At 31.2% G+C, this 16031-nt stretch overlaps 1 protein-coding gene across 1 annotated transcript in view; it reads right to left on the bottom strand.

Moving 5' to 3' along the window:
• Window positions 1-16031, bottom strand: part of LOC126885112 (facilitated trehalose transporter Tret1-like) — a 77054-nt gene that overhangs the window by 23202 nt on the left and 37821 nt on the right. Inside the window, exons 2-3 of the mRNA XM_050651539.1 lie at window positions 14061-14190; window positions 5922-6740 (exon numbers count right to left, since the gene is read on the bottom strand). Coding sequence (XP_050507496.1) covers window positions 5922-6740; window positions 14061-14097 — 856 coding nt within the window. The 5' untranslated portion in view covers window positions 14098-14190. The remainder of the gene's footprint in view (window positions 1-5921; window positions 6741-14060; window positions 14191-16031) is intronic.

Genomic DNA, 16031 nt, shown 5'->3' with positions numbered 1-16031 from the left:
TGGTAATCGTTGAAGTTTTTGAATGTTGGTGTTACTTGTTGTTCCCTATATTTGAGCTGCATATATCCATACCCGTTTTAAAATACATTTATATATATATATATATATATATATATATATATATATATATATATATATATATATATATATATATATGTATATATATATATATATATATATATATATACAGGGTGGTTCATCTTATTCACCTCGGTGTCTGTACGGAAAACCACTTGATATTTTAAAAAAATTTCTTCACAGAAATATACAGGGCCATAAATACTACAATATAAAAATAATGTGAATTATACAGGGTGCTCCAAAAAAGAGTGGTATATCAAAGTTATATTTTTTCTTATTGAATGCCCTATATCTGATGACATTATTGAATTGACCTTAAAAAATAAGCTATACTTTCATAAGGGTTCCCTATACCTAAATACAGGGTGTTTTGATTTATTTCGATTTTTATGAAAATGTAAGGTTTTAGAAAAAAATAAATATCTACGAATCTAAGAATCAGTAACAAATTCTTTCTTGGATCTTAATAATAAACTATTTAGCATACTTAAACAGATGCTTATTGTAACAAAGTTTCATACAGGGTGGTCAAAATATGAGATTGTTCTATTAACAAATTCAAGCTGTAATAACTTACTTATTTTAAATAGAACACCCTGTATCTTACTAGTCTATCGCGTAGAAAATTTACTTAGCTTTCAATTTGTGTTAGGGTTTCCTATACCTATCTTTTTACAGGGTGGTCAAAATATTAGATTGTTCTATTAACAAATTCAAGCTGTAATAACTTACTTATTTTAAATGGAACACCCTGTATCTTACTAGTCTATCGCGTAGAAAATTTATTTAGCTTTTAATTCTTATTCGGGTTTCCTATACCTATCTCCCTTAATTTTTTTGATATTTAAAGATTTCCAAATTTGTAAGCTTTAAAAATTAGAATTAAGTACCTATGTCGTGGTTATGTACAACACATCACCAAAACCGGCAATATACTTAGACAAGATACTGTCATTAATTAAATTTTCATTGTTACGATGTAATCACACAGAGTTTTGTATTATTTTAGTTGATTTTGGCCTACATGTGACATTGAATAATATGTTTATATGTATTAAACTGCATACCCTATATTAGATGCCGTATTCTGGAAGATATTTAAATTTTATTTCATTCCGTATAAGTATTTTCCATATCTGAAACCAACGGTTATTAAGTAAATTTAAGAACACCACTTTAGTTTGAATCTTTGAATCGCAATTACAAACAATTAAATGCAATGGCTACTATGACGAAAACGAGCCTATTGTACAAAAATGTGTAGGTCAAAATGGGTATTTACAGAATAACATGTGTATTGAGAATGTTTACGTGGAATTGAAGAGATTTTAAATATTTTCCATTATAAAGAATAGAATATCGAGTGTCTTTAAAAATAAGAGTGTGATTAAATGATAAAAATGTGAATTTTATTAACGAAAGTATCTTGACTAAGATATTTAAGTATATTGCCGGTGTTGGTGATGTGTTGTACATAACCACGACATAGGCACTTAATTCTAATTTTTAAGGCTTACAAATTAGGAAATCTTTAAATATTTAAAAAATGAAGGGGGATAGGTATAGGAAACCCCAATATAAATTGAAAGCTAAGTAAATTTTCTACGCGACAGACTAGTAAGATACAGGGTGTTCCATTTAAAATAAGTAAGTTATTACAGGTTGAATTTGTTAATAGAACAATCTAATATTTTGACCACCCTGTAAAAAGATAGGTATAGGGAACCCTAATAAAAATTGAAAGCTAAGTAAATTTTCTACGCGATAGACTAGTAAGATACAGGGTGTTCCATTTAAAATAAGTAAGTTATTACAGCTTGAATTTGTTAATAGGACAATCTCATATTTTAACCACCCTGTAAGAAATTTTGTTGCAGTAAGCGTATCTTTAAGTATATTAAATAGTCTATTATTAAGATCCAAGAAAGAATTTGTTACTGATTCTTAGATTCGTAGATATTTATTTTTTTCTAAAACCTTACATTTTCATAAAAATCGAAATAAATCAAAACACCCTGTATTTAGGTATAGGGAACCCTTATGAAAGTATATCTTATTTTTTAAGGTCAATTCAGTAATGTCATCAGATATAGGACCTACCATAAGAAAAAATATAACTTTGATATACCACTCTTTTTTGGAGCATCCTGTATATTTCACATTATTTTTAGATTGTAGTATTAAAGACCCTGTATATTTCTGTGAAGAAATTTTCTTAAAATATCAACTGATTTTCCGTACAGAGACCGAGGCGAATAAGATGAACCACCCTGTATATATATATATATATATATATATATATATATATATATATATATATCTATATATATATATATATATATATATATATATATATATATATATATATATATATATATATATATGTTTAAAAACATAAGATGTAGATCTTTGAAACACACTCAGTGAACCAAAGATCCAAGGTTATTGGTTTAACGACCACTCGTACGAAATCAAATAGATGAAATAGAGAATGTGGAAAAATCCCCTTACGAACAATTCACACATCCACCATTTCGGGCTGGGAAAAATTTTTCGAATAGAATCAAAGATCCAAACACCAGTTCTTAGAAATGTGTTTCGCCCTCTTCAACCTCTCTGGGCTCGTCGGTAAAGACAAGAGGTTGAATATCTTTAGACACATTCTAATCAAAAAACAACATTTGAGACCTGAGTGTTTTTTTTTTTTGGTTCACTGAGTGTGTTTCAAAGATCTACATCTTATGTTTTTAAACATATATTTTACTTACTTTAAGTAATTAGGGAATTAAAACTTGAGACTGTCATTGTCGGATTTGCCGTAGACTTACGCACCTTCTATGTCTAGGTCTCGAATGTTGTTTTTTGATTAGAATGTGTCTAAAGATATTCAACCTCTTGTCTTTACCGACGAGCCCAGAGAGGTTGAAGAGGGCGAAACACATTTCTAAGAACTGGTGTTTGGATCTTTGATTCTATTCGAAAAATTTTTCCCAGCCCGAAATGGTGGATGTGTGAATTGTTCGTAAGGGGATTTTTCCACATTCTCTATTTCATCTATTTTATATATATATATATATATATATATATATATATATATATATATATATATATATATATATATATATATAAAGCAGTTAGGTAATATTGACTGACACTATGTAAAATCTTGTTAATTTTGAGGTTGCAGTCATAAATTTCAGGGGGCCGGATAAGTAAAACTCTTAGTTATTATCAAGCTTTCGCAAAATTTATTTGCTTCTTCAAGATATGCTAAAAAAGTTTTAGTAAATACAATGAAATTAAGATGATAAAAATATTGTACATAAAAAGCATAAAAAACTTACAACGTGAGGTTAATCCATTAAATTTTTGGCATACATAACAAAAAAATATATAAAATTCTTAATCTAATTCCTAATCTTCTACAATGCCTTAATTTTAGTTAATTTAAAAAGAGAAAAATAATTTGACAATTTAATTTGAAATTTAGTATGTCAGAAAGACATTTGTATCTGTTTATTATATTTTATTTTAAGTTGCTAATAACTAGTTTTTTATTATTTCTTATCTGCGTACTTATTATAGAATTTATGGATATAAGTAATTTGTAAAATATTAGTTTTAGCAATAAAGTGGCGCCAAATTTGAAAATTTAATTTTGAATTTAGTCAGGCAATTTAGTATTTTTAATTAAAATATTAGTTTTCGTAAGATAGAATGTAATTATAGATGGTGTTTAGTTTATCTATGTCAGTTTTTTTATTGACACATTGATATTTTTTATGCTTTTTATGTACAATATTTTTTATCATCTTAATTTCATTGTATTTACTAAAACTTTTTTAGCATATCTTGAAGAAGCAAATAAATTTTGCGAAAGCTTGATAATAACTAAGAGTTTTACTTATCCTGTCCCCTGAAAATTATGACTGCAACCTCAAAATTAACAAGATTTTATATATATATATATATACATATATATATATATATCAGAAGTTTGTTATCCAGGCTAAGATTTGATTTTCTACTCATGCACTAATACATTTTCCTGTAAATTAGGCTCCAGATGTGAGTGCCTCAATTAAGTTTACTATCCAAATGAATTTACAGTTATTTTACGACGGTAGTGACTGGTAGATATAAACCGGTGGTGCCACACATTTTTTATAATAAATGATATCTCTGTTGATTTTAAACAGTTTACTTGGACTCGCCACAGTTTAAGCCAGCTCTCTAGTTTGAGCAGATGATTTTGCAATACCACGGATCCTTCCGTTGCTATAGAATTGTATATTATGTAGCAATTGTTGTTTTAATGGTTGTAGGGAGATCTGATGTATAACTACAGTAGTGGGACCTATATTAAGTAGTGTTGGTCCTAATATGCTTTCCTGTGGAACTCCAAAATATATTGGAGACATGTTAGTAATTTTCCCACCTCTTTTGACTTGAAAAAAAACTATCTGTCAGATAGGATCTTAATAGTGAACTTACGGGATGAAAAAATATGAATTTAATTGTGGAGATAAGACCTACACGCCAAACTTTGTCGAATGACTGTGAGACATCTAGAAATGCAGCTGTACAGTAATGTTTGCATACATACTACATACATTTTACTTGAGACCATTCACATACTAACGCGCGTTTTAATGACTTAAAAATGCGCGTTAGCATGTCTCAAGTAAAATGTATGTCGTTGTAATCGAACGTTATTAAAACGCGCGTTAAGCGTAGGGATGGGAAAAACCTACCGGTTTAAACCTAAAACCGGTTTTTTTACTTCGCAATAACCGGTTTTACCGGTTGTTTTTTTGTCCCGGTTATAACCGGTATTTTCTTTTAAAGTAAAAACCGGTTATTAGGTTTTTACGGTGATTAGGATTAGGTTAGGTATTATTTCGGATCCCAATCATAATTATTGTTCTCAAGTAATTATTCCAAACAAAACCATAATTCAAATTTTATTTTATTTTATAAAATACAGAAGCAAACTGAACGTGCAATCTCTATAATATTTCCTTGAAAAGGTATTTGTAATCATAATATTTACATAAGAAGTGTCTGGTTGAATTAGATGCAAACATCATCAATTTTTCACACTTAACTCTTGGCATTGAAAGTGGATGAATGACTTTTTCTGATTACCAAAAATAATGCTCTAACTGTGAATATCGAATTACTGATTACGAATACGAATCACTCGTACAGGAAGTATTAAATTAGTTAAAATGTATCTATTCTACAAATATACAAACGTGTTAAAATTAATACATGTTCTTTCTATAGTACTAATTTTGATCATATTGATATTGAGTCGAATGGGGTATCGCAAACTAAAGTGTATTGTAAATGTAACTTTGTAACCTATTGGATTAAAAAAACACCGAAAACCGGTTTTTCCCAAAACCGGTTTTTTTGGCCGGTTATAACCGCCAGGTTAAACCGTAAGCAAAAAAAACCGGTATAACCGAAAACCGGTGTTTTGTCAAAAACCGCCATCCCTAGTTAAGCGTCTCTAGTATGAACGAGCTCTTAAACACAAACACTTTTTTCGGCTATTCTTTTTCGGTTTCTTGATAACGATGGCTTTATATTAATTACAATATGATAAGATAATTAGACAGATTGCTTCTTCAATACTGGTGTTCAGCTCGAAAGTTCGAACAAGACTGTGAGATATAATTGATATAAAATGAATGTATTGATATAAAATAAAGATAGTCCTTCATTATCATTAAAAAGTTTTAAGACTTAGTTTTAGTCAAATTAAAAGGTAGTCAATACAGTCATTTGCCTCATAATATTTGAATAAAATTAATAATGTAAAATATACTTACTATATAAAATACTTAGATTGGTCCATTCATCAGATCTTGCAACATACGACACAAAAAAAGTAAAGGAACTTATTCCAGACAATGATGTTAAACCAAAGATTCCAGTAATCAATAATAGAGGTTTAAGCCAACTATATTTTACAAAAGTACGAATTTTCACTCCTACAGTATAGGGCATATTAGGATAAACATGATACTGAATATCTTTAAACTCCGTTTGATGATTTGAGTCATTACTTCTTAATTTTACTAAACTTGATTTGGCAGCAAACTCACGTCCTCTCCTTAAATAATAAAATGGACTTTCTTCTACTAGGGTGACTGATAAAATTGTCGCAATAATTGCTAACGACGCAGAGATATAATTAAGTATAGATGATAAGTCATGTCCACCTAATTTTTCTAAAATGCCAAAAACAAAGACATTAGCTGTTGCAATGGATGGATACATAAGTGCGATTAGTGTGCCTCGTGATCTCTTTTCTGCTACTTCTCCAATGTATATAGGTACAACAACATAAGCTCCACCAGTAGATAAACCAGCGATAAATTTAGAAATAAATAAGACTGCATAGTGTATCCTTAACACACACATAAAAAATGACAATAAAAATGGTATGCATAATGCAGTCAGAGTATATTTTCTTCCTACTATTTCTGCCAACAAGGAAAAAATAACTGATCCTATAATAGTTCCAATTCGTAATGTTACGTGCAACCAACTTATCACCTCCATTGTCATAATGTCATCTCTATAGTAGCGAATTTCAAACATAATGGACAATTGGGAAAGTGCAGTCAGTGTCATAAGGAGACATCCTGTAAAAAGGAAAAACCACATTATTAATTTTGAAATTACAGGAAATTGCAGGAATAGATATTTTCTTTAAATTGTCACATGTTGTAATTTTTTCCCGATTCTCATACCATAAATATGAACCCATCTAGAAGATAAGGCAAGATGATCTTGAAATCGACATCCGAATAAAAAACGAACAGCTCAAATAGGTCTGGATCCCGCGTATGAAAAAAAAAGTTGATTAATATCAAGCTGAAAATTTGTTAATAGCTTAAGGGTGTCTAGTCGGACAAGCTTTGATATATGGGAACACTGGAACAGGGGAAGTTTTAATTGTGGAACAGGTTAAAAATTTGGAACGGTCAGACCACTCATGCAAAAATCAGACCGCTATTTATCACCAAATGGGCGTTTTAATGAGTGGAACATGTAGAATATGTCAAATGACAGGAATTATGACAGGTGATAAATAGCAGTCTGATTTTTGCATGAGAGTTTAATCTCTTATGATCATGAGAGTTTCGGAGAGTTTAAGTCTGTTCTGTCGGACAAAATAAATGTGCCGTTATCGTAGTCTGACCGTTCCTAATTTTTAATCTGTTCCACAATTAAGACTGCCCCTGTTACAGTGTTCCCATATATCAAAGTTTATCCGACTAGACACCCTTAAGCTATTAACAAATTTTCAGCTTGCTATTAATCAACTTTTTTTTTCATACGCGGGATCCAGACCTAAAATTTAACCAAATTAACTTAATTAAGTTAGGTATATTATTCTTCCCGAATAATGCATATCTTAATTTTGAATTAAATTATCATTATATTAGTATAATGACTGTATTATAAATATGCCTCATTTTAAATTTATATCGACTGATTGCCGGTACAGGCAATCTCCTTTTGTTGGTTAATAACTTCGAGAGGAGGAACTAACAATAGCATGGTTTGAGATACTATTTTTACTTGTGGCTGAAAAATTGTCTCTGAAGGTGGAGTAATAACTAAACAGTCAAAGACCAAAGAATGTGGGAGGCAAGTAGACACCACTACATAAAGATATCTTGGTAGTCAACGTTGGCCTAAGATGGTTGTTTAAGTTTCCTTGTAGGGTTTCACCATGTTCCCGGAGGTTATATCTTTTAACATCGGCGTTTAGCGTGTTCTATATTACTTTGACATAATGTAGATCGAATTATAAATTCAACCATTGTTTGGTTTTGGGGCTATTTAGCAAGTATTCCAATTCACTGATGATGGACTGATAGGTCCAAAAACGTTCTGAATTTGACACATTTTAGTCAATCCATTGGGATTTTTAAATTTTAATAAACATACCAATTACATAGAAGTGGTTTTTACTTCATGTTAGAGTTTTTTAACTATATGGTATACAGCCAACCTAGGGAACTTCCCTTTTTAGTTTAGATAAAGATATCTCTTGTACATCTACTAAGGCGGTCCGAGAAGTACTTAGCCTATAACAGGAAAACGAACATTTTGGGAAAAGTGGTGATTTACTTCCGACCACAATCTCCTTTTAGCTCGACACACTTCAACAACAAGTGTGTCGAGGATTCTTTAACCCGTCTGAAAAATATGTTTTCCTGAGTTCTGTAAATTAGGCTTCCGTGGCGGCGATGAACAATTCATTCGACTTAAATTGCTGCCAATCGAGTTACGTTTTTAAGTTTGGAAACAAAAAGAAGTCGTACAGTGCCAAATCTCGAGAATACGGTGGATGGGACAGCAGTCCGTAGCTAAATTCGATCAATTTGGTCATGCCAATGACAGAGGTGTGAGCCGGTGTACTGTAATGTTCGAAGAGCATTTTTTCCTTTACCAATTGGGTCTTCTGTAATTCGGCATCTATTCGATACAATAATTCGGTGTACGAAAGCCTCGTGATCGTTTTGTCTTTTTCTAGTAAATCCATATAATTCACGTTGTGAATCTCAGAAAATGATGGCCATCGCCTTTCCCGATATGGCCGATAGGACAGTGTTCGCCTTCTTCGGAGCAGGTTCACGGGGAGACGTGAACTGTTTCGTGTTTCTTGGTCTCTGGTGTTTATGTGTGGATCCATGTTTCGTCAACGGTTAGGAAATAATATAGAAACTCTTACAGATTACTCTTAAACACCTGAGTGATCAAATGAGCCATCCATCACGCTGACAGCTTTCTCATGCTCAAAATTTCATACATAACATGAACTACGAGATATTTTGAGATGCCTACTACATCAGCTATCTAACTTATCTTCATTCAGCGATCTGCCAATACGAGGTCGTGGATTTTTTCAGGTTTTCCTCCATGGTAGCCGTTTTCGGGCCGCCTGCCCGTGAGCTATCAAAAACCGACGTGCGACTCTGTTAAAACTCATTAAACCAATTTTAGACTTTCGCCATCGAAGGAGAAGACTCACCGTAGACAGCGTTAAAGCGCTCTTTGATTTCGCTGCGCGATTTTTCTTCCAAAAGTAAGAATCAAAATCACCAACCGATATTGCCCTTTTATTTTATTATTCTAAAATCCTCAAACACGCATTCCACATGCTGTTAAAACGAAACTACGAGAATAATTCGGCTGAGATTTTGCAATGCTGCAATGCTGAATGGTGTGGTACTGAAAATATCGTCAGACATATAACAGCTAACCAGATATGACGGGCAGATCATGTGATAAGGGCAGATGAAGATAGAGTGTTAAATACAGTTTGTTTTGAGAAAACAGGTGGTAGAATATACTGATCTACCCAAAAAAATATGGAAGGATGATGTTGAAGCTAATTTATCTAGGATTAACAATAGAAAGTAAGATCGTAGAAGATAGAGAGCTGTAGTGGATTCGCGAAAACTCACACCGAGTTGTAAAGCCACTCAAGAAGAAAAATATCTGCGATCGAAAATACTAGATAACAAAAATCATCGATATCCGGCAGTATATTATATAAGCAAAGAAACAAAAGGAAAAAGTTACAAGAGGTAGGTAAAGGAAAGAGCTAAAAAATTCGTGTTCAGGGTTGCATACCCGAAGGGGATAGGAACAACATGCAAAATTTTGACTCATATCAAAATTTTCAATATGTTTTAAATGTATTTATTTATTTTTTTTGGAATCCTGAGAAAACGAAAAAGTATTTTTAAAAAAATTAATCGCAGAATGGAAGACTACTTTATTATTGAGGGCCGAAAGCCCCTTAGAATAATTAAAAAGTTTCTTTTGAATGAAATATTTGCAATTAAAAAGCACACTAAATTTTCTCTTTTATGTTTAGTCCTGTAACTTATTAAAATAAATATAGAAGTTTTCAGGGACTTTCGACCCTCGGTAATAATGTAATCTTTCATTCTGCGTTTAAATTTTTGAAAACTGTTTAATAGTTTTCTCAGGATTAGAAAAAAAATTAATACATTTAAAACACATTGAAAATTTTGACATGCGTCAAAGTTTTGCATTATACTCCGTTCCCCTTATAGTGTTAAGCGATTTAGGGATGTTAATTGTGATGAATGGATAGAGATCTCAGAGAAAGTGAAGGAGAATAACGTGCTATAGAGGACGAAAACAGCGAACTCGTAATGCATAATATAACCAGATCTGTGCAAGAGAGATATATATTGCCCTAGTGCCTATTAGTTAATACTGCAATCTTTAGGGCTTTATTTATTTTTAGGGATAACAAAAAAGGTAGAGAGTAACCATTGTTGTGGTATGTGCCATGTTAAGGGCATGGGCGCAAATATTTTACGGCTATCCCTATTTTTCTGTCTTTACACGGCAAATTACGTGTAGTAAAATTCTCACTGGTATGGATATGTAAACATTACTTGAAAAATGTCATCATAAACTTTAAAGAGATGGCTTTTGAATGTTCTTGGATAACTGTTACTTGTATAATCGCGTCATTAATTCAGTTAATTAATATGATAATTTTTCATTAACTATGTATTCAGTGATTGTAATAATTTATTTACTGTACAAAAAAAACTATTACTCAATCGAGAAAAGAGAAAAAGTGATAAAGTGATTTTTTATTAATATCTTGTTACTATGGAACCCTTACAATTTTGAACATCTTTAACAACAAAATATTTCGATCACACAATAGATCCTGCTGTATTCTCTGCTTGGATCTTCCATACATATAGGCCTGGATCCCACGTACCAATAAAAAGTTTATTATTAGCAAGCTGAAAATTTGTTAATAGCTTAACGGTGTCTCGTCGGACAAACTTTGATGTATGGAAACACTGGAACAGGCGAAGTTTTAATTGTGGAACAGGTTAAAAATTTCAAACATCAGACTACGAAAACGTAACATATATTTTGTCGGACAGAACTTCCAATTGATTTGTTACCCTTTCATTAAACTCTCATGCAAAAACCAGACTGTTATTTATCACCAACTGGGCATTTGAATAAGTCCGACACGTAGAACATGTCAAATGACAGGAATTATGACAGGTGATAACTGCCAGTCTGATTTTTTCATGAGAGTTTAATGAAAGCGTAACAAATAAATTGGAAGTTCTGTCCGACACAATACATGGGACGTTTTCGTAGTCTGACGTTCCAAATTTTTAACCTGTTCCACAATTAAAACTTCCCCTGTTCCAGTGTTCCCGTACATCAAAGTTTGTTCGACTAGACACCGGTAAACTATTAACAATTTTTTTTTAATATTCCCGATGCCATGTCAAATATTTAAAATTGGCACTGTCTTGTCATCATATTCTATTCGACTCAGTGCGTTGTATGACAAAGATAGCGAATGTTTAATTTGGAAAATATCACCACGGACATGGTGTCAATTTTTTTCAAATCCTGAAAAAACTAATAAATATTTTTAAAAAATTTAAACGCACAACCAATGACTAAATTATTATCGAGGGCCGAAAGTCCCTTAGAATAAATAAAAAGTTTCTTTTGAACGAGATTTTTGAAATTAAAAATCACACTACATTTTCTCTTAGTTTTTCACCCCTGTAACTTATTAAAATAAACATTAGAGAAGTTTTCAGGGACTTTCAGCCCTCGGTAAGAACTGTTTTTCATTCTGCGTTTAAATTTTTCTAAAATACTTATTAGTTTTCTCAGGATTGGAAAAAAATGAATCCCATTTAAATAGCATTGGAGCCGAAACTACGTACCCATCCCCTTAAATACACTGTGTTAAACAAGTTATATTATAATGTCTAAGATTTCATCATTTATATATTTTAAGCTCTCTACTGGAATTTGGTCTGGAGCTACTTCTACCATTTTTGCTGTTTTTACTGCCATTTTAATTTACTCCTTTAATACCTTTAAAACCATATCATTTTCTACTTCTGCTTCCATCTGCTCTATTCACAACACCTATTTTGACAGGCGACATTGTGCGCCAATGCCCTTAATTGGATATATGGTCCAGTAATGACAAGGCCATAACTGTTTGAAAGATATCTTAATTTAAGAAAAAAAGGCATTTTACAAAAGTTAGGAAAGTAAAACTATAAATACTGCGGACATAAAACTTATAACCTATTTGTTAAAACAAGATAAGCTGCTGTGTGATTTGGAGGTACAAATAGATTCAGCAGCTTTATATTTGCATTTATTTTACCAAAACCTGGCGAGTACTTCGCACTTTACCCGGGTAATCCTAGCATTACCCGTTTACCTAACTTTACCCGTAACATATATATATATATATATATATATATATATATATATATATATAATATGTAATATATTGTTAAATAATTTTTATGGGGAGAATTTGAAAAATAATTTTATATCAAAGACCACGAGACCGTAAATTTTCATGACCCTGTATATGGTCAAATTTTGTAAATAAAATATGTTAGCGGTAAGAAGTGTTTCGCAGAAGAGTAAAATTTTAGTGATAGAGTTTCCACGAACATTTTATAAATTTCAACAGAACTGACTACAACGGTTGTTTAGAAAGTTAATGTATACCGCGATTGATTGAACAATAGACAGTGTGTTCTAAATGGTTTCCCAGAAAGAAACGATAGTAAACATTTTTGTTTAGTTTAGGATAGAGAGTTTTTTTAGATTGTAAATAAAAATAATTTTAATATCTCCTAGAAATTTACAAGAAATCGTGTATACAATACTATTTTTTCTTAAGAAAAGAAAGTAGTGATATGATGTGTGGATAATGCTTATGGTTGGCTATGAGAGCGGTGGAAGGCGAATAGGGTGGTGAGTTTCAAATTGATGAGAGAAAAAGGTATTCATTTTTGTTACCATCCAAAGCAATCAGTCCAGTTTGAAAGTAGTGTATTTGTGCAAAGTGTGTTAATTTGGTCACCGTGGAAGCAGATTCGTGTGAGACGAAAACGATTTCAAGTCGACAAGTACAAACTCCTTGTGTCCGAAAAGATTTCAGTTTCTGTCAGTAACGAGTAGCAGTATTATATTTATAAACTTTGCACCAGGATACCTAGCTGAGGAAAAAGATCTTTGAATTCTAAAGATTGATATTGTTTTATCGAGTTAGAGATTATAATTGGAGGAGAGAATTCGAACGGGTGCTGTTTTTTCAAACAGTTTGAAGGAGAAAGACAGTTTGCAGAATCCGAGGTGCACGTTGTGGGAGAACTAAGGACAACACAATCCAGCAGAAGAAATAAGGACGTCGGCAAAGGTTAGTCAGATAATTTGTGAAAACATAGAGTTCTTTTTATTACATACCATATTTGTTTTTTTAAGCCACGTCAACTTAATAGTATTACAACATAAATTATTCATTCATAAATTCATAGAAGATATAAGTAATCTATTAAAAAAAGGGGAAATTAAAATTTGTTTCTGTTTTTATAATAATAATAAGAACAGTCTACCGCTCCAATTGAATGAATTTGGTTCACAAAAGGAGATAATAGAATTAAAGGTTTTTTTTATGGTTAGATAAGAAATTTTACAACAGAATAAAGTTTTGCATAAATTAGAATTTTTTATATTTGTGGTATAGTATATAAATAATAATTAAATAGTAGTTATAAAATTTATATGAGTTTTTGGAGTATATTTATTTTCCCTGTTTTGTCCTGGATAAAGCAAGCAACGAGAAATACTAGAAGCCACAAAATAAAAGTAATACATACAATCAATTAGCCCTGAGAATATGTTTTGTTTCATAAATAACAATCAAAATAATTAATTAATTAATCTAATTAATATGAGGTATCTTAATATCATAACAATGAGAAAATACAGAGCATAATGATATGTATAAAGGAATTTAATTAAGGGGACATGGCAAGAAACAAAACCCACAAATTATACAAAATATTTCTAAATAATCAATAACAGTAAGTATATGTACATACCTGTTAAGACGCCGCTAAAAATTGCTCTATTTACCATTATATCAATCGCAATGGTCTTTGTACACGAGTAAAACAAGTAATGTATATAGGAGTTTTCCTTTATCCTCGTCTGACCATTTGGCTAGTTCACCTAATAAATAAATATATTCATTTAATTTGGTATCCGACTTAAGTAATTATGCATACAGGGTGTTTCATTAATAATTGGAAATGTTGTAACGGGAGATTTCTGGGATCAAAATATTAAGAGGCAACAGTAGCGCGTGGTAAACGCGGTCCAAGATTGCGGCTATAATTTTGAATATTTTGTCGAGATATTTGGCACACATATTCGTAATATAATAAAGAATTGCGGTACAGAGCCCAATTTGAGAAATATGTTAGTATGTGTAAAATACTCTATAACTAAATAAAATATTGCAGAAATGAGCCTGTATCGCCATTAACAAGAACAAAAATACAGTTTCTTCAAATAAACTTTTTTATCCAATGCCTAGATTTATTGTCGCAAGAAATTTTGTACACAATACTATTTTTTCTTAAGAAAAGAAAGTAGGGATATGATGTGTGGATATTGCTTGTGGTTGGCTATGAGAGCGATGAAAGGCGAATAGGGTGGTGAGTTTCAAATTGATGAGAGAAAAAGAATTCATTTGTGTTATTACCATCCAAAGCAATCAGTTCAGTTTGAAAGTAATGTATTTGTGCAAAGTGTGTTAATTTGGTGACCGTGGAAGCAGATTCGTGTGATACGAAAACAAGATCAAGTCGACAAGTACAAACTCCTTGTGTCCGAAAAGATTCCAGTTTCTGTCAGTAACGAGTAGCAGTATTATATAAACTTTTCACCAGGATACCTAGCTGAGGAAAAAGATCTTTGAATTCTAAAGATTGATTTGTTTTATCGAGTCAGAGATTTTAATTGGAGGGGATAATTCGAACGGGTGCTGTTTTTTCAAACAGTTTGAAGGAGAAAGACAGTTTGCAGAATCCGAGGTGCACGTTGTGGGAGAACTAAGGACAACATAATCCAGCAGAAGAAATAAGGACGTCGGCAAAGGTTAGTCAGATTATTTGTGAAAACAGAGAGTTGTTTTGTATTACGTACCATATTTGTTTTTTTTTTTTTTGAAAGGCACGTCAACTTAATAGTATTACAACATAAATTATTCATTCATAAATTCATAGAATATATAAGAAATCTATTTAAAAAGTGGAAGTTAAAATTTGTTTCTTTTTTTATAATAATAATAAGAAAAGTCTACCGATTCAATTGAATGAATTTGTTTCACAAAAGGAGATAATATAATTAAAGATGTTTTATGATTATATAATAAATTTTACAACAGAATAAAGTTTAGCAAAAATTTGAATTTTTTATATTTATGGTATAGTGTATAAAAAAAGTAGTTATAAAATTTATATGAGTTTTTGGAGTATCTTTATTTTCCCAAATCACTTAAATAAAATATGGCTCCTTACTGAGGTTTTTTTTAATAAACCTAATTTGTATCCAGTACTTTTAAAACTATTTGACATATCCTTGTATTACTTGGCAGAAAGTGTAGGTACCCCCTATTAAATTATGTTAAATAAAAATCTCTGGCTAGTAAAAGACGCGTACGTCATGAGGAAGTTTTTGGTTCACCCTTCCGAAATTCTACGCCACTGACGGAATTGCTATTTTAGCGCAATTGTTCGATTCTCTAATACTGTCTATGTAAATAGCATACTCCTTATTGGTAACGATAAATTAAATATTTCTCGAGATGTAAGGAAATTTTTATTCGTTAGAAACAGAATGTTTTTTATCAACATTTCTTGAAAAGAATAAATGCATTCAACATTTAAAAAAAATTGTGGTTCTAAAAAGAACCATTTTGTTGTAATCTAAATAAAAGGAGATTTTTCATAACAGCAAAATATAAAAAAAAACATATTTAAGTAAACACTAAACCTTTTATAACAAAT

The sequence above is a fragment of the Diabrotica virgifera genome, chromosome 5 (assembly GCF_917563875.1).
Source record: "Diabrotica virgifera virgifera chromosome 5, PGI_DIABVI_V3a".
Taxonomy (NCBI): Eukaryota; Metazoa; Arthropoda; class Insecta; order Coleoptera; family Chrysomelidae; genus Diabrotica; species Diabrotica virgifera.
This window is presented reverse-complemented; position numbering and strand designations above follow the sequence as displayed.